The sequence below is a fragment of the Cricetulus griseus genome, chromosome 4 (assembly GCF_003668045.3).
Source record: "Cricetulus griseus strain 17A/GY chromosome 4, alternate assembly CriGri-PICRH-1.0, whole genome shotgun sequence".
NCBI lineage: Eukaryota > Metazoa > Chordata > Mammalia > Rodentia > Cricetidae > Cricetulus > Cricetulus griseus.
In genome coordinates this window covers 92792498-92812319 of record NC_048597.1, presented here as the reverse complement: position 1 = coordinate 92812319, position 19822 = coordinate 92792498, and the positions used below count along the sequence as shown (strand labels likewise).

Below are 19822 nucleotides of genomic sequence, written 5' to 3'. Positions count from 1 at the left end.
CACTTAGAATCCTGTTGTTCTGAGATTGGTCAGGTTTTAGCCCTTTTTATCACTGTGTTTCTATTCCATCCCAGAGGTGGACCTCAGTAGACTTTGCTATCATTCTTTGGCTGGCACTGGAATGGTTTGCAGTTTGAGCCATTAGAAATGAAGCTGTGCCCGGGTGTGGTGTTACATGTTACACGCCTGTGAACCCAGTGCTCAGGAGGCTGCAGCAGGAGGGTTATGAGTTCTAGGCCAGCTTGAATACAAAAGCACATGCATACCTGTGTGTGCACACATACACACACCTAAAACAAGGGAATGAAGCTGTTGTGAACATTAATGAGCAAATCTGTAACTCTCTCCCTCTCCTTCCCCACTCCACTGACGTGCAGTGAAGGCCACCCTGATGGTACCATAGAGACCCCAGCCATGCAGCAAGGGTTTTGGAAGGCTGGGGCTTGGTATGGGCTGCCCTTATATCTCAGGGCTTGGCTTCAGGGGCATTGGGTTTCTCTGCTAATTTCGACTATTCAGAAACTCTCAAGAAAGAAAACATTAATGAGTCCCCACTTTACATACAACCAGGGATCATCTCTGTAAGAGATGTGCTGATTTCTAAAATATTGTGGTAAAATAACAAAATGGGAAGGAACCCTTGATGGTGTAGCCTGGGATACTTAGCAAAACCTTGTCCCCACAAACCAGTCAGTCACAGTAAGCTGGCAGCATTGCCTCAGAGTCACCCCCTCCAATGTTCCTGCGGAGACACCTGTTTGTCTACTTGTCTACACTCTTCAGCCTTTAGTGTTTTAAGGTGGGGGTTGGGAGATGGCTTGGTGGGTATAGTGTTTGCTGTTTGAGCCTGAGGACCTGAGTTCAAATCCCACACCCATGAAAAAGCCGAGTGTAGTGGAACTCCTGCAGTTCTATAGCTGAGGTTGTGGAGACACAGAGATTCCTGGGGCTTGTTGGCTAGCCAGCCTAGCTGAATTGGTGAGCTCCAGGTTCTGTGGAGAACCTGTTAAATCGGGTGAAGAACAACTGAGGAAGACACTGATATTGACCTTTGGTCTCCACGTGTGTGCATGTGCACACAGATGAATGTGTCTTCATAATGCAAACATTTTATAGTGTCTTGCTGGAATTTTTTTTAATTAAACAAAATTTAACCTTTTTTTATTACTGTGTGGAGGGAATATGTGTACACTGGCATGTGGCCAGATGCCGATTTACAGCACCCGCCCTCCCAGCCTCCATTCTAGGGACAGAACTCAGGTCACCAGGCCAGGCATCAGGTGCTTTCTGGGTTGAGCCATCTGAAAGGCACCTTGCTGCTTTAACAGGGCAGCCACTTTACCCACCTCTCCAGTTCCTGCCCATTTCAAATCCTAATGTGGTTTTTGGTTATTTTTTTCAGCCTAAGGAAGGGCATGGCTTGGATGGAGCTCCGGCTGCAAAAAGTCCCTGGAAGTCTGGGGTGCCCCAGAAGTCTAGGCAGATGGAACCCAAAAATGCCTCTGACCAGGAAGATCCTGACAGGTGTCAACGTGCACACTCAATGGGAGACCCAGGCCCTTCTGAAGTCAGTCCAGAAGGTGATGGGAGCTTTCAGAAGGTGTGGGCCACAGTATTTGAGCATCATGTGGAGAGACACACAGTGGTTGACCAGGCAGGCAATTGTCTCTCACCTATACCCCCTCATGATGTGACTGACATCCAAGATCCTAAACCCAGGCCTGAGAAAGGCTATTGGCTAGGGAAGGACCCTCCAGCAGTGATGAACAAGAGAGACAGCTCCAGGTGGTCTGAGCATGCTGACCAGGGGATGCTGGGACGAGCTGTAGATGTAGAGCCAAGACAGTATCCCACATCTGTCCCGGAGACACACCCCATGGGAGAAGGGCACAATGGTCACTCTGTCCTGAGGCATCTAGAAAGTCCCCCTGTGTCCCAGAGGATCCAGCCCAAGTATGACATTGTTCATGCCTCAGGGGAGCGAGCACACAGCGAAGCAGTTTCCAGGGTGCCTGAGGAGAAGGCCGTGACGCTGCGCAGTGCCAGACCCCGGCTCTCACTGCAGGGCCAGCAGCTGTCCCAGGAGATCAGCCCTGCTTACCTGGAGTATGCTCTGCAGGCTCATGGGGGTACCATCCAAAGGGCAAGTTCAATATGGGAAGCTCGGGGTCAGGAGGCCAGTGGACCAAAGCTTGACTGTCAACAGCCAAGGGATGGATTTGGGGATGGTTGCCCATCCTCCAAATGGACAGGAGAAGGGGTGGTGGCAAGCTGGCACAGCACCTCTGTGGTTAGCAAAGATCTTAGTGGCCCCCAAAGGGGTCCATCCTGGGATTGCTCTTCAAATCCTCCATCCAGGGCCACCACTGAGCCTGGTGACTCCCTTGTATGGAGGGAGGACTCATTGTCTCTGCCGAAAAGTTCCCTTGAAGTTGCCTATGAGGATAACCCAAGACCGGCCCAGGCGTTCCAGCCCGAAGTCAGAATGAGGAGATCCAACACTTCGGAGCCGAGAATGGACAGGTGGAGGCGGCGGACTCTGCCCCACGATGTGAAGTTTGACGAATTCAGCCTCCTCACTCCAGAGAACACTTCCAAAAGGCAACAGAGACTTGCAGGTGATGTGACCTCCCCATCTTGTGCCTTAAAGAGACCTCCATTGTCCTACCACCAGACACAAACTCGGGAGGTGACTTATCCAGTGGAGAAGCCGGGGCCATCTACTGAACCCAGTGCAACTTTCTTTGCGGTCACTTATCAGATTCCTGATATTCAAAAGACCAAGAGTGTGGTTAAGCCAGGCCCTGAAAATGTTTCAGAACCTTCTAGGAGAATGGCTCCCCCTCTGTCACCTCGCTCTTTTGTGTCTACTGTGACTTCTCCTAGCCACGAAGAGCTGTGGGCTCCTGCCAGCAGTAAGGGCTGGGCTAAGGGGAGAGAATATGAAGAAGTAAAGAGCCTTCCAAAATACCCGAAGGCCACAGATCAGCCATCATCTGTTGGGGACAGGACTCTGGATCCTTCCAGGGACAGAGTCATTGATGTGGATGCTCTGGGGACTCATCGAGTCTCAGAAGATGGCACCTTGAAGGACAGCAGGATCAGGGCATCCTCAGGAGTAGATGCCCCACAAACCTCCCCAGTCCTGAGGCGCCCCAAAAGTCTCCTAGTTAGAAGGAGAACAGAGGTGATCAGCGAGACGTTCCCAGGGAAGATGAGAGATGGCTACAGGTCTGGGGTCCTTGACATTGATGCTCTGATGGCTGAGTACAAAGAGCACTCAAGCAGAGTCCCCAGCAAGGCCCAGGAACAGAGGGACAGTCCTCCTGTGGAGTCCAGTGGCTCTCCTCAGGAGAGATCAGGTTGGCCCAAGGAGGCAGAGTGGCGGCGGAGGAGCCTGAAGGAAGCTCCCCGATCAGATAGTGTTGGGAAACAAGCAGGGGCCTCTGTGAAAACTCCCCAGTCCCCTGGCCCTAGCAAGCAGCCGACAGAGTCCCTAGGGGCAGCCATGACCACCAAGTCTGGCCTGCCACTGTGGGCACCACCACACTCAGCTTTTGCGGAAAACTGTCCCTCACTCTCCCCTGTCCCCACTGGCTCCAGGAGAAAGTCCACAGGCATCACTGAGTTTGAAAGCAAGTCCTCCTCCAGTGAGCACCAGGAAGCAAAGTGTAAGCAAGGCCCAGCCAAGTCCCAGGAACCAGGCATCGAGGACAGAATCTGCCCCAGGTCACCTCCCTCTGACCAGAAGAAAGGGATGCCAAAGAGATCCACTGGTCAGGGGGTAGAGGGCAATGGGGTGCAGCGGGGAAACCCTCCACATGACTGTGTTTGGGCACCACTGGTCATCAAGAGGGCCTGCTCAGAGAAGGGCCCACCAGCCAGGGTCCTGGAGGGCCTGTCCATCATGCAGGATGCCAGGCAGCGGAGACGAGAACAGCCCAGAGGGAAGCCAACTCTGCCGGCTGAGACTCCCAAGGCCACATCAGGGCCCTGCCGAAAGGAGGCGAGGAAGTCAGATGGCCCTAAGGCGAGTAAAGAGGTACTTTCAATTCTGTCATTTTATTCATTTGTTAGTTCATTCATTCATTCATTCATTCATTCATCTATTCATTCGTTTGCTTGTTTATTTATTTATTTGGTTTTCAAGACAGGGTTTCTCCGTGTAGTCCTAGTTGTCCTGGAACTCACTCTGTAGACCAGGCTGGTCTTGAACTTCACAGAGACCCACTTGCCTCTGCCTCCCAGAGTACTGGGATTACTGCCTGGCCTGTCATTTTAATTTTTAATGCTGTTTATGACACAGCTCAGATGTCATGGGCTGTGTGTGTAGGTGTGTGACTGAATGGAGGCAGGCCTAGGGCACTGTTCTAGGCAGTGATGGAGAGCAGAACATTCAGGCAAACCGTCAGGACAGGTGTGTGCGTGTTTGCTTTCAGGCTCTTCAGGTTTTCTGTTTTCTCCTTTATCTTCCCTTCCCTTCCCTTCTTTTACTGGGCAGAGCATGCAAAGCTAGTACTTAGCCCCAACTCCTGGCCATTTTGTCCTGTGACAATGTTGAGAAAGTGACATCATTTACTCAGAGAAATTCACATTTTCAGGTGGAATTTACCGTGAAACAAGATGGTTTGTTAGAAAATGTCACTCCATCCCACCCAAGCTAGTCCCCTGCTCTGTCTGCTTGACTATGGGTTATGGATTGAAAACTCAGCCCAGGATGGGGACGAGAGTAAGCATTTTGTGTTAGCATTGTGGAGCGCCTGCTCTATGCCAACTTCCCCGCTGTCTTCACCAGAGCCAGCAACAATGTGAGCTTCCAGAAAATCTGTGGCGTGTGAGTGAATGATTGTAAGATGTCCACCGAGTCTTACGAGATGGCACACCCCAGCTCTGGGTTCCCCCAGAGTCAGGGCCTGTCTTTGGTGTCGAAAGGACTGACTGGCTGGGGACTGGGAAGTGACAAGAAATTTGATACCAGTGTGAGCAACTGAGACTTGGTGCCCTGGGAACCTCTGGGAAGCCCATCACACAACTGAGTTGACCAGGTCAAGGATCAGAGGGCCATAACTGCATTTTCTACTTCCTCCTGTTGTTCTCTAAGCCTGTGTCTGGGGCTTTGAGTGTGAGACTTCACCATTCTTATTGGACAGCAAGGCCATCTGCACACAGTAGGACATACACACAGTGGGACCAGCTTTCCACCAGCTCACATTTTGAGTGTCCGGAGTATTAGGGAGCTGCCAAGGTCTGCTACAGGCATGACATAGGTAGAAAAACACAAAACACAAAAACAGGGCTCAGAAAGACTAAGCAACCTATTTACAGGTCACATAGCAAAAGGCTAAAGATGCTTGAGCCCAGATCTGGTCAGATGCCTATGAGATGATGGCCACTGTGGTAAAAGCAGGGAGGAAATCTGAAGCCCAGCACAGCCCTTGGGGAGATTTTTGCCTCGGTTCGGTGATGGGGCCCTGGAACCCAAGGCCAGGAAGTTACATGATGCTCAGTGAGCTGCTGGAAGAGTGAGCCAGGGAGGCATTGAATTCAGCCAGTGTCTGAGGAGACACTGATGGGTGAGCAGGGTGTGTGTGTGTGTGTGTGTGTGTGTGTGTGTGTGTGTGTGTGTGCGTGTGCGCTGCGATGGCCACAGAAGGGACAGAGGCCTGTAGCCCCACATAGCCTTTGTTTACTGATTCAGCTGGAGGCAGCAGCCTAGCTGGCACAATGTTTTTTGCTGTAACAAGACACCAGAGTCTGGATGCTTTCTGGAAGAGAGACTTATTTCCCACAGTTCCTGCCACTGTGAAGCCTCAGCCCATGACTGGCTCCTTCTTAGAGTTCCCTTCCATGTTATCCTGGAGTTTCAGGTCATGGTGTCTTCAAAGTACAGCACAACCGAAGATTGCAGCAAAGTTTCTCATCCCTAACCCTGTGGGAGAGGAACTCCAGGGGTCTAGCCTGCAGGGCCGCTAGCCCCCCTGTGCAAAGGGGGCTGTGAGGGAAGTCAGGGGAGGCCACCAGTTGAGAATTCCTGAGTTATGGTGAGGAGTGTGGGGGGATGGGGTTTCGAACCTGTGTCTCTCCTGGGGAACTTGCCAAGTGCCACTGTGAACCTTCCATGCTTGCCATGGAACTTCCTCATGCCTCTGGTGCCTCCTGTGCCCACACCACTCAGGACTGACGACAGATCCCCACCTTAAGCCCTGCTGTGGGGAGCTGTAGGCTTCAGCAGGCTGTGTGCTTCTGTGAGGGCTACCCAGCTCACCCTCCCTCTAACGGCTGGAGCAGCCTGTGGGGAAGAGCTGTGGAATGTGACACTTCCTCAGCTCACTGGCACTTCAGTCTGGCTGGCAACAGGAGAGCCAGGGCTGTGGAGTGCCCAGGCCCCAGGAGGGCTGGTTGTCAGGGATCAGCTTTCTCAAGGCTGAGGGATGGAGAGACCAGCTTCCTGCTTCTCCCTTCTCTTCCTCGGGAAGGCCTTCGTTTTGTTGGCTTTGGGGTCAGGGTCTTGTAGCACAGGCTGTCTTCAGTCCTGCCCCTCCTGCCCCTTACCTGCACTTGCTGTCCATCTCACTCTGGTTCTTGATCTTAAACAAAAACAAGCAAATGAGTGAAAACAGGAAGCCACAGGGGTACTCAAAACGTTAAAATATACAAACCTCACAGGGGCAGGGAGAGAAGGGAGTGTTTCCTCCCGTGTGGTTGGTAAGGACATTTGCGGCCTTGGGACTTCACTGTGTGTCTCAGGAGGTAGGAATATTCCATGGGCATGCTCACACACACACCAAACACCATACCCATACCCCAAACATACTACTCCCCCCCCCCACACACACTCACACACACACACACACACACACACTCACACACACACACACCACACATACTACTTCCCCACATACATACATCACACATACACACCCCCAAACTTACTACTCCCCCTACAGGAGAATCAGAAGTTCAGGTCCAGCTGGTCTTCAGGTCCAGCTGGTCTACAGGAGTTTAAAGCCAGCCTTGGCAATTTAGCAAGACCCTGTGTCAAAATGAAAAGTAAAAAGAGGCCCGGTGGTTCGATTCAGTGGCACAGCACTTGCCTGGCACATGAGTGAGGCCTCGGGTTCTGGCCATGTATGCAACAGGCTGGCCTTTACTCATTCTTTGGCCAGCAAGTCTTGAATTTGCAATGCTCCTGCCTCAGGGCTCTCCATTCCCCTCCCCTCCTCTCCCTTACCCTCCAGTAGCTGAGGTTATTGGCCTACACTGCCAGGCCCAGCTCTCTTTCTTTTTTACTTAACATTTATGAAAATTCTGTCTAGGGCCAGGTGATAGTATTTCATTTACTTTAGTAGTTTAGCTTGACCTCAAGTGCGCTTTCAGGATAGAAATGCTGAACTCTACCTCACCCCTCCCCAGCAGCATCATTCTCCTCCACTCTCAGGGATGGCTTGGGTTCTTTTATGGCCCCAACTCTTTTGCAATAGCTTTCAGAGACCACAGGGATGAGGAAGCTTAGTCTGGTTTGTTTTCATCCCTTCCTGTGGGAGAAAGGGTTTTGACACTCGGTGACAGCTGGGTACAAAACCGAGAGTTCATCATGGCATCCAGGCCCAGCCCTATCCCAGACCAGTTAGGCTAAAGTCTCTGGTGTAGGGTGTGACACAGTAGGTAACTCTGGAAGCTGAGGACTCTGCTGACCCCACAGCCTGCACCTGCTTTTAAAATCCTGTGGCGTGGGTAAGCTTGAGGACCCAAGTTCTATTCCCCATGATGGGAGGCCAGAACTGACTGTACAGAGCTCTGTTCTGACTTTCCTGTGTACCACCCCCAACCTGAAAATAAACATAAAATAAAAAGGGGCTGGTGAGGTGACTCAGTGGGGTAAAGGTCCCTTTTTACAAGCCTGGCCACCTGGATTTGATCCTCGAGACCCTTGTAAAGGTAGAAGAAGAGAATGGACTCCTGACCTCCACATGTGCCGTGACACACATGCTCCCGCCCTCTCATGTCACGGACAGGCAGCAATAATAAATGCACATTAAAGATCATATAATGCCTCTTAGAGCCTGGACTTCTGCACAGTGTCCCTGCCCTGCTCTTTGCTTATAGAGCACATGTGATAAAAGTGCCGGCCAGGCGTGGTGACATGTGCCTGGATCAGGAGTTCATCTTCCAGAGATCCACCCTGGACTGTGTGCGATCCTGTCTCAGGGAAAGGTCCTTGGGAAGATAAAACATAGTGTAGCCCTATAGTGGAATACTATTCAGTTATAAGGGGAAAAAGGAGTGTTCTAGCTAGGCATGGTGAAGCATCATTCTGGTAGCTGAGGCAGGAGGATGGCAGAAGAAGAATAGAACCACCCATATTTGAAGCTCCTTGACTCCCAGGCAGTGTGGCAGGTACTGTTTGTGTGTTAATTAGTTTAAATTAGATTCAAACCTAATTTCTCTGTCACCCTGGCCATGTTCAAGCTCACATGACTGTGTTGGTTCTGTAGAACATTCTAGTGGCTGAATAGGTACAAGCAACCTGAAGCCAGTGAGCAAGTGAGGTCACCCAGGACCTGGCAGGTCCTGGCAGGCAGAAGAGGGTGCCGGAGGATGGGGAACATACTGGAAAGGGGCCCTGTGAGGGACAGGAGAGACCCAGGCCAGCCAGGACTGGGGGAGGAGGTGGGAGACATACGGCACAGGTGGTCTTGTCCTGGGGAATCGGGGGGGGGGGGGCTCTGTGGAGGGTGCCCTTCAGCAGTGTTCTTTCTGCCTCAAGATGCAGCTTCGTGACAGTTGTGCCATTCAAGGGCACAGTGCAGCACCCTGCAGCACATCCAGACACAGTCCATGCCGGGGACTGCCTGTGTCACCCCCAGGAAGTTCTGCTCTTTATAAGCCACCCTCATCTGCTCGTCATCTGGGCAAGCTGAGGACTTGGTGGCTGTGGCTCTCTGCTCCTAATGATTCTCCTTAGCCTGGCATCCTGTGCTCACTTGGCTGTTGGCATAATTCTTTGGAGTAATTACTGTTTGGCTCCTGCTCCATTTTCTGTTGACTTGTTTCCTTGTTGTTGAGTTGCCATTGCTCTTTATATGTTGTGTGAGTGCGAGACAAATAATTTGAGGAATCTCTCTTCGTTTCTGTGAGTGGATCCTTCACTCTCTTCATGGTGTCCTTTAAGTACATGCATTTTCCAGTTTGACTAAGTCTTTCTCTCTCTCTCTCTCTCTCTCTCTCTCTCTCTCTCTCTCTCTCTCTCTCTTGGTTTTTCGAGACAGGGTTTCTCTGGGGCTTTGGAGGCTGTCCTGGAACTAGCTCTTGTAGACCAGGCTGGTCTCGAACTCACAGAGATACACCTGCCTCTGCCTCCAGAGTGCTGGGATTAAAGGCGTTCGCCACCAACGCCCGGCTCTCTCTCTTTTTTTTTTTTGCCTTTTAAGATTTATTTATTTATTATGTGCAGTGTTCTGTCTGCATGTATGCCTGCAGGCCAGAGGAGGCCGCCAGATCTCATTACAGATGGTTGTGAGCCACCATGTGGGTGCTGGGAATAGAACTCAGGACCTCTGGAAGAGCAGCCAGTACTCTTAACCACTTTGCTCTCTCTCTAGCCACTCTTTTTCTCTTTTGTTCCTGTGTTTTCTGTGTCGTGCGAGGCTGTGGAGATTGGTGTCCTTGCTTCCTTCTAAGTTCTCTGCTTCCAGCTTCTCCATTAAGATCTTTGTTTGAGTTGGTTTTGGACCAGGGTATGAAGTTTGGTTTGTTTGCTTTTGTTTTGTTTTTGTTTTTGGTGTACAGGAATTTACTTAATTTTATGGTTAATTAATATTTACAATAGCAAAAGAGTCTGATGTGTAATCTACCCCACAGTTTCCCTCAGGAAGTTGTGTTCATGTCCACTGCTGCCACAGGAGCCCTTCAACTTCAGGACAAAGGGTCTGTTTGAAGATAAAAAAGTATCAGCCTGGGAATTCCTTGCCATTCCTCACCTCAGTTCAATACATTTTATACTTTTTGTTGGGTGTTGATTGACCTTCCAGACTGGGTCCCAACACCGACAGGGCAGAGTGAAATGTGGGTGGGATTTATCTAATGCCACAGGGGTGGGGTGGGGTCATGGAAATGAACCCAGCAGACAGGGCACAGTATCAGAAGAGAAGGCTCAGTGCAGGGTTAGGGTGTTGAAGGAATTCAAGAAAGTAGCCAGGAAGGGAAGGCAAGCTGGAGAGGGTGGGGCTAAGGAGTCGAGCAGGGGGATGGGAGGAAAGGGGCTAGCCTTGCCCTTCCTGATGCTGTGTGTTGGCAACCAGGTACCTGCCCTCTCTGGGCCTCCTGGCTTATCTGTGTGGAGTGTGCTTGTGTAAAACTTCCTGGACTCCTGAGTTTGCTAGGTTGTGATGGGTTCCTCAGAGAGGAAAACACTGCAGGATTCAGACTGCATACCCTTGGGCTTTTCCTTCTTCCTGTTGTTTCCCAGGGTGTGTTTGGGTGCAAGGAAGAATGTTCAAACTAGGACCACAGGATCACTGTGGGCAATGGTGGGGCTGGCAGGCTGGAGGCCCAGTGGACTAGGCACATGAGCCAGGCACACTGCCCCCTGGTGGCTAGACTATGTCTTGCAGGTTCTGAGCCAGTGCCTCTTTCTGTTTACTCTTGTTTCTGCCCCTACAGTTGAGGTCAGGGGGGTTAAAGAATTGCTTGATGTCCCGCAGCTGTGAAGCTGGGCCACTTGGGCCCAAGACCTGATACCTAGATACCATGACGGTGGGGGGTTTCTGGTGGTTTTGTATTTATCCCCAGAATAATACCTATCCTGTACGTGAAGGGCTCTCACTAAAATCCATTTCCTGTGCTCTCTGTCTCAGGTGTCTCTGCAGAACCTGGAGCAGGGGGAATGTCTGCAGGACGGCCAGCAGCCTCTCCGACAGGTATCCCCTGTTGCCTCTGTCCCCAGGCGAAGTCACAGCTTTTGCAAGGACAAGAGGAGCGGTCCCTTTGTGGTGAGTGGCAGTTGCATGGCTGGAGAGGGACTTGCGGGTGTCATCTGTGTTGGAAGATTTCTGTGGATGTGTGGAGGGTTCAGGCTGAGAATGGGTGACCGGCTGGGGACTGGGTTCCCAGACCCTCTGTGCTGGGGAAACCCTTGTAGCTTTTGGATTTTTGGCACCAGGTGGTGCTGTAACTCAACAGCTGGCCAATGGATGTTGATGGGAGTCTTGGGTTCAAGTTGCAGCACCGTGTCTTTTCAACAGCCTTGAGATTTTTGAGAGTTTAGTGTCTGTGCCTTTTGATTTTTCTCTGCGGGGAAAGCCGGGTTAGTGACTCCTGTTGTTGGCGCCAGTTTGAGGATGTAGTTGAATCCTGAGGGAGTCAGTCCAGAGAAAAATATACCCCATGAGGGACATTAGGAGGCTGTAGAAAGCCATTCCAGACTTGGAGACCATGGTCACCATACACATGTGTCCTCTGTTCCTGTCCATACAGTGGGGAGATGAGAACCCCCACTTCACATGGCTGGTGTAGGCTCCGAGGAGGTGGCACAAGAGGGGCTTTGCCTGGTTCTGAGTACCCAGTGGACATGCCGCCGCACCACCTGGCTGCAGGTTGTTGGCTGTGTCTCTGTGGCTGTCCCTTCCTCTCTCGGGCTTCATGCTGGCTTAGGAAGGACTAGAGAAAAGGACCATGCTTCTTGGGAAGCCCTTGACCCTGGGAGCCACCCAGGCGGCTCTGGTGATTTTGATGATGTCTGTGCTATCTGTAAATGGACTGAGTTTTCTCCTTGCTCAGAAGGTCCCTGGTGGGCGTGGCCCAGGGTGGCTGTTGAGCAGGGTGGCTTGAGTTCCACCTCATATTCCCTTCCACCACTATGGTCTAGGGAGAGACTTCCCTTCTCAGAGTCTTGGTGTCCTTAGCTATAAAATGGGGGTATTTGCTGTTATTGTGGGGTGGAGTCACATGGTCAGAGGGTGCTGGTCTTGGGCCTGGTGGGATATCCACTGAGTGCCTCTGGCAGTTGTACAGGCGTGTGACACTTGACCTTCCTCCTCAGATACCCTTGTCTCCAGTCCCTCTCAGGTGGCACAGCCTCCCTTAATCTGATCTAGTGTGAACTTCTGTGTGTGCTGGTGAAGGCAAAGGTTATGGGGAGAAAAGGTGTGGAAGCATTTATAGTTCCTGGCCTGCCGGAGTCCTCCCTGGCTGCAGACTCCTCCTCTTTCCTCTATGTCATTGAGGAACCTTTGTCCCAGGAGTCCTGGGTGGCTTGCCTTGCCTCCTCTATCTGGCTCTGGGGCCCCTGTGCCTGGCCTGAGTGAGGCCTCTGGGACTTCCTCGCTTGCAGGCCGGACCCAACCTGCAGGACTGGGCTCTCTTTGGTCTCATGCCTGCAGTGTTAGGAAGCAACCACAAGGGGGCAGCAGTGCCCACCCCTTCTTGACTCCTCCCACAGCCTGTGATGGACACACAGACCTGGAGCATCTGAAGTGAAAGACCAGCTCAGCTGCCTTGGTCTCTGGGGACTCAGTTTGGAGTTCTGTTGGGGCAGAGCTGGTCTGGTCTCAGAGCAAATGATAACTTCTCATTAGTTCTTAGGCTTGGAGGTCCCTTTCCTCCTCCCTCGCTGTCCTCTCCTCTCCTCCTCCTCCCTTTCTTCATCCTGAAGAAGTGGAGAAACTGAGGCCCACAGAGAGCATTCAACTTGATTAGGATGGCCTTCCAGGTGACAGTTACACAACTGTCACCTGAGATGGTCGGGGGACTCTCATGTACATTGGCTGTTTGTCCTCATTTGTTCATAACTTCACACTGTTGCTTATTCATCTGGGTTCACATATCTCGATTGTTTCAGGGTAAATAAACTCCATCCTGCTGAAAAGAAAAGCAAGGCTCAGAGGAGCTCAGTCACCTGCCTCAGGCCACACAGCATTAAGGAGAGCTACAACAAGGGCCCACATGTGTTGCCTGGGACTTGAACCACTCTTCCCCCAAGACTGTGCTGGGCAGGCTGTCAGTACTCACCTTGCTCCCTCTCCAGCTCCTGCCACCTCCCTGTCATCATAGCCCCTTCAGAGTCCTGGGACTCAGCTTGGGGCTCAGCCAAGGTTGTCTGTGGGTTGTTCTGTGTGTCTCACTCTTAAGCAGCCTGGGATCCCCAGGGCTCATTGAGTCAGTGAATCTGTGTGGCCACTCCCACTGCTGCCAGTCATGGGACTTCCTACTGGCTGCCCGGTAGGGTGGAGGGAGGCAGGCCACTCTGCTCTACCCACAATGGGTGCTGGCACAGCCAGCTGCAGAACAGCTGCTTGCTGCTGTCACTGCTGTTGTCTATTCCTGCAAGCTGTCCTACTGCTGAAGGAAAATGTCCCCAGCCTTAGGAGTTCAGTTGAGGCCTGGGTGGGGAATGTCTTTTCCTTGTCCTGTGGTGAACCCTCCCACAGGTGGGGCACCCTTCTGCCCATGGCTTATGGTCTCCTAGGGGTTATAGAGCATGATGACTCAGTGTGGACCCTGGCCTAGGGCACAGTTTACCCAGCAGCCCCTCCTGTGACCGTGAGGTCATAAGTCAGCACTTATAGGGTTCCCACAGTGGCATGGACCTCTGGAAAGTCCAAGAATGGCCTCCTCATGACCAAACACGAGCCAGCACTTCCTGGCTTATTTAGCCATGTGCTCATTTCCTCATGTGTCCACTGTGTGATTTCAAAGCTCAGAAACTCCCTTCTTGGGGTCTGTAGTACAGGGGGTACTGGGGCATGTCTGGGGATTTAGTCAACTTTTAAGGGCCAGTCTGCTGTGGGAGCAGGCCTCAAAGAGGTGAGGCCAGGCTGGATTGCAGGGACAGGCAGTCAGGAGCCTGCAGTAACCTGCTATGCCTGAGTGAGTGAGCCAGGGTGATGCACTAGGCACACTGGGCGTAGGGACATGAGGGGTGGACACCAGTGGTAGCCGGGTTGAGCACACCCTGCCTTGTGAGGTCAGCACCCACCAGCATGGGCCGCCTCCTGTCTTTTTCACTCTTGGGTGAAGAGGGCTAGGGACAGCGACTTCAACTGGAGCTGATCACAGTTCCTTTCTGGATTGAACTAGCCACACGAAGATTTGTCTGCTAGAGGTGACCCCATGCTGCCAGCTGTGTCAGAGGTTCTGTACTGTTCGGAACACTGTTTTGTGTTCATCCTTGTTCCTAATGATCACCCATTCACATATGCATGCATCCACCCACCCCTCCATCCATCTGTCCATCACTCATCCGTCCAGCCATCCACCATCCATCCCACACATATATCCTGCCTGACTTATTAATTTATGTGAAACTCCAAATTTGCTTTCATTTCTAGACTAGGAACAAGTAGTCAGACACTCAGTATGATAGCTGTGTTTATTTTTCCACCCACTCATCCACCCATCGGAACCTGTTTGGGAGCCTTCATTCTTTAGACTGTTGAGTGACAGTAGTGGACCAGGCAGATGTGGTGCTTCTAAGGCTTGTGCCAGTGTGGGAACCAGATACTTGATCATTAGCCAGGCTCAGAAAAGAGACTTCTGGATGTTAGTGAGCGCTGTGGAGTAGGGAGCTGGGTGAGGATGGGGTGGGGGTAGAGGGATGTGGGAGGGGTAGGGGGATGTGTGGGGGCTGCTTCTTGTCAGGTGGTCAGCAAGGGCTGCTTTGAGGGAGTGACCAACAGTGGAGCCTGTGGAAGAATCAGAGGAGAGTTTCAGGCAGGGGCAAAGGTCCTGGGACTTCTTTGGTTTGAAGATTATGATGGTGATAACAATGATGAATAAGATATCATCATTGGAGCCCAAGTGTGGAGAGAGTGACCCTTGATTGCAGGATAAGGGTTGTATTAGTCAGGGTTCTCCAGAGGAACAGAACTTAAAGAGTGGATCTCTCAGACGTGTGTGTGTGTGTGTGTGTGTGTGTGTGTGTGTGTGTGTGTGTATGTATGCATGCATGCATATGGGATTCATTAGAATGGCTCTCAGGCTGTGGTCCAGCTTGTCCAACAATGGCTGTCTTCTGATGGAAGGCCCAAGAATCCAGTAGTTGTTCAGTCCATGAGGCCGGATGTCTTTGCTGGTCTTTAACATGCTGGAATCCCAAAGAAGTAGACTCTAATGCCAGTGAAGGAATGGACTTGCCAGCAAAAAAAAAAGGAGAGCAAGCAGCAAAGAGAGCAAGCCTCCTTTTTCTGTGTCCTTATATAGACAGGCTGCAGCAGAAGGTATGGCCCAGGTTAAAGATGTGTCTTCCCACCCCAAAAGATCGGATTTAAAGTAGGCCTTTCTTCCCACTTCAAATGATTTAATTAAGAAAAATCCCTCACAGATGTGCCCAGCTGCTTGGGTTTTAGTTAGTTCTAGATGCAGTCAAGTTGGCAGCCAAGACTAGTCATCACTAGGTAGCTAAGTAGTTCAGTGTGTCTGTGTGTGGGTGTGGGGGCACACATGTGGAAGCTAGAAGTCAACCCAAGTGTTGCTCAGCATGTGACCTGGATCTTCCCTCCCTCCCTCCCTCCCTCCCTCCCCTCCCTCTCCCTCTCTCTCTCTCTCTCTCTCTTTCTTTCTTTCTTTCTTTCTTGAGACAGTTTCTTGTAGCTTTTGGAGGCTGTCCTGGAACTCCCTCAGTAAACCAGGCTGCCTTTCAGCTCACAGAGATCTGCCTGTCTCTGCCTCCCAAGCACTGGTATTAAAGGCGTGTGCCACCACTGCCCGGCCGACCTGGCCCTTTTCTAAGGGAGTTCTCAATCCAGGGTTCCAGGGATAACCCAAGTTTAGAGATGCTAACCTGAGGCTCAAGGAAGGGAGGTGGCTGGCACAAGGACACACAGTGTAGAAGCAGTGAAGTCTGGGTGAGCCTTGGCCTGTAGTCCACTCCCCTGTAGCAGGGAGGTGACTGGGCTCCTCATGTTTCACCACGAGCAATGCCCCCAGGGCTTTGTGGGCTCTCAGGGGCCCAGAGCCAGTGGCCACCTGTTCTCAGGAATCTAGGTGCACCTGCTCTGCTCAGCAAGCTGCCCTGTTAGGGCCTTGAACACTTGGGCACGCCTCCCTGGTGGGCAGAGACAGGTTGCAGGCACGATGGCCTCTGATGGGAGGAGGTCCAGGCATGTGGGTGTCTTTCATGGGTGACATTACATGACCAGCATGGGGTGTCCACCTAATCAGTGTGGAGCTGATGGCGAGTCAGAAGAAGGGGCGTGGTTGTAGAGAGACTTGCTCATCAAAATCATCCTCACTATCCTGCCTGGAAACTTCCATGCCAGATTACACGTGAGAGGCAGTGGAAGGGTGGTAGAGGGTGTACTCTGACACCGGTGATCCAGGATGCCAGGCCTACTACATCCCATTCTTTAAGAAAAGTGATTTATATTTTTAAAAATATGTGTATGGGGGCGGGGTATTTGCACATGAGTGCAGTGCCTGAAGAGGCCACCAAAGCCTTCTTGAACTGGAGTTCCATGCAGTTGTGAGCTGCCTCACTTGGGTGCCGGGACCCAAACTCTAGTCCTTTGCAATAGCAATAAACACCACTGAGCTATCTCTCCAGTGCCTCCATTTCATCTTAGCCCACAGGGCCAGGATTCCTTACTGGTTGTGCAAACAACTTCTAACTAGTGTCCAGTCCTGGCCTAGCTGCTCTGCAGATGTACAGTGTAGCTGTAGGCCTGCTCATTGCTAACAAACACAAGAGCGTTTCCTGTAGTGAACCCCACCTCCAGCACACCCCAAGGTAGTGCCGGGTTGTGAGTCTGCAGACACGCTGTAGTGGCCACAGTGAGGGCTTGTCCCCTGCCTTCTGTCCTATGTTCTGCTCTGTTGGGAACCTGCATTTTGGTCTGTTCCACTTTGGGGCAATTCCTGATCTTGATGTATTCCTCTTCTTACCTCTTGGTGGGTGGCGGTCATTGTACGCCTGAGCTGTCACATTGCTGGGGAGTCGGGCTGCATATGTGCAGGACATGGCTTTTAGTGGCTGTACCTGGGTGCCTCCCCTTCTACACCTCCTAACGCTGTTTGGCAGTGTTTTGTGGAGAGCTTGAGATGAGACCTCAAAATGTTGTGGAAGATTGCTGATTCCAGCTCCTGTTTCCTGTTGAGCCAGGGTGGAAAACAGATTTATCCCAAGAGTCAACTCCAGTTGATGAGCCATGCCTAAGGACTTGGGGACCATACATACTGAGCCATGGGAGATGATGCTATAATCCATTAGTGATGTCTGCATGGGTCAGGGAAGGCAGAAAACCTAGTGTCAAGTATTTGCTAACCCTGGTTCAGCTGCGTATCTGATGAGACACACACACACACACACACACACACACACACCTGCCTGTACCCCAAAGCCCACACAGATGGGATGGCCTAACAGAATCTTTTGGGATTGGCTTTCCCCACTAGGAATGCTTTCGAGTTTTCTGCATGCAATGTCATGAACAAGTACTTTGTTCATTTCTTATGGCTGAATAATATTGTGTTATATAAACGTCTCATTTATCCCGCCATTTATAGACTGATGGACTCATGGGTGGTTTCCACATTAGGGGTCACACCGTCACCCCCATTATGTTTTGTCAGCCCATTTGTGTTATTTGTTAATACTGACTTATTGTTGCTGTGAGCAAAATACCTGTCAGCAACAACTATAGTCTGGAAGAAAGGTTTGTTTTAGCTCATGACTTCTGAGAGAAAAGGCTTGGTGGTCAGAGTGGCCCCATCCATGGCAGTCGGAGCCATTGGCTAGGGCTCTTTACTTCACAGCCATAGACAGGAAATATTGGAGCTAGAGGCAGATGTGACCTTCAAGGCCTGCTGGCCAGCTGAACCCACATGCCAAAGGTCCCACGACCTTGTAGAACAGCGCCATCATCTGGGGAACCTAGTATTCAAGCTCAAGAGCACCTGGAGGGACCAGGTGTTCAAACCCACTAACACCTGGGAGCCATTTTTCAAAGCAAAGGCCAGTTCGTGGTTTTAATCTCTCCACAACCCTCACTCCATCCACACTTATTGTTTATGCGGCTGTAGATTTCCTATCTGCTTGTTACCTCTTCCTCCCCTCAAACCGGAATGGCCAGCCTCTGGGGCTCAGGCCCCATACATATTTGTTTAGTGAACAAATGAGGGAGAGTCTGGATCAAGAGCCAAAGAGGGGACACACACAGGTCTCCCACCCCACGGATGGAGACTGGTTGGGTCCTTCCATGGCTTGGTTGTGAGGGAGCCAAAGGCACTATGGCTTCTGCCGGGTCTTGACAGGCAAGTTGAAGGAACCAGGTGGGATGGGAAGGAAGGTCATCGGAAGAGTTACGTCCTGACTAGAGTCAGGAGAATGATCAGTATGGATTGCCACAGTGGGAGGCCCTTGGGGGTCAAAGAGTGTGGGGCATTTGAATGTGGTGGGTGGGTAGATTTCTGTAGACAGATTCCAGCTCATTATCACTGGGCAGGGACTCCCTTGAGCCACCCTGGCTACCTCAGGGTTCCCAAATATAGTTTTGCAAGCCCTGTCCCTTGGGACTGTGCATCAAGAGCTAGCAGGAGGCCAGACCCAGCCAGGGCAGGAATTTAAGAAGGCTTGGACCCGTACACTGTGGTGACAAGTTTCCATCAGGACCCAGGCCTGGGGAAGTCAAGGCAATGGGAAGTGAGGTAGTTTGGAAAGAGCCAAGACTGTGGGCATGTATGTGCCTCAGCTGGGGCTCAGACCCACTGGAAGGGCCCTGTGCCTTACAGGAGGATGTGGTGCTGGGGGTGCTTCCTGGATGAGTTTTCTGTTCTCCACCTCAGCCTTCTTACCAGATTAACTTTAACCAGTATCCACCAGAGGGCAGAGTGGAGGGGCTCTAACCAACACATTGCATTTTTGTTTTTTAACATTCATTGAGAGAGAGAGAGAGAGAGAGAGAGAGAGAGAGAGAGAGAGAGAGAGAGAGAGAGAGAGTTGTGAGGATCGTGGATTGTGGTGGTCTCAGTTCTCTCCTTCCTCCATGTGGGTCCCTGGAATCCAGCCCAGACTTTACATCAAGTGTCTTTTAGCTTTTTTTATTTTTTAACTTTATTTTTTGCCTGTCTACTTTGTTCTCAGCCTCTAAGACCAGGCTTTCCATGGCCCTGTTGACTCTGTCCACAAAGCTTACTGACTGTGACACGCTTGCCGTTCTGCTGCATTTCCCCGTGACTGGGGCAGTTTCTGGTGCTTGAGCCTGGCATCAGGGCTGCACCAGGGTCAAGATGCTGCTCTGTGACCCTCCGTGCTGGTGCTAGCCATGTGTATTTTCACAGTGATTCCTTTCTACTGAAAAGGGGGGAAAATCTGTTTTTATTTCTGAAAAGAATGTGTACTGGGTGAGAGGGGGCACTGGCCAGCCCACAATGAGAGCCTTGTGGGTTTGGAAATACTGTTGCTGACTTGACACATTTTGGAGATACCACACCCTTGACTTGAAGTGGGTAACATCTCAGGCCTCTTAGTTTCTTTCTTTCTTTTAAATTTATTTATTTTATTTATTTACATTGGTGTGTTGCCATGGTTGTCCAGTCCCCTGGAACTGGAATTACAGACAGCTGTGAGCTGCCATGTAGGTGCTGGTAATTGAACCTGGGTACACTGGAAGAGCAGTCAGTGCTCTGAACCACTGTGCTATTTCTCCAGCCCCTCAGGTCTGTTTCTAATGCAGGGCCCTGCGCACAGTAGTGGACAGCATCCAGTAGGACCCCAGGGGGAGTGCTGAGTGGGTGATGCCTGGGCTGTAGGGAGTGGGAGAGATGTCACCAAGTCAGTCCCCAGGCAGCACCTGCCCTGTCCCTGCACAGGAATGTGACTTGTAGGTCC

At 51.4% G+C, this 19822-nt stretch overlaps 1 protein-coding gene across 1 annotated transcript in view; it reads left to right on the top strand.

Annotated features, from left to right (window-relative positions):
- Kiaa1671 (KIAA1671 ortholog) overlaps positions 1 to 19822 on the top strand; it is a 91269-nt gene that overhangs the window by 4809 nt on the left and 66638 nt on the right. The window contains exons 3-4 of the mRNA XM_035443494.1: positions 1403 to 4030; positions 10857 to 10991. Coding sequence (XP_035299385.1) covers positions 1403 to 4030; positions 10857 to 10991 — 2763 coding nt within the window. The remainder of the gene's footprint in view (positions 1 to 1402; positions 4031 to 10856; positions 10992 to 19822) is intronic.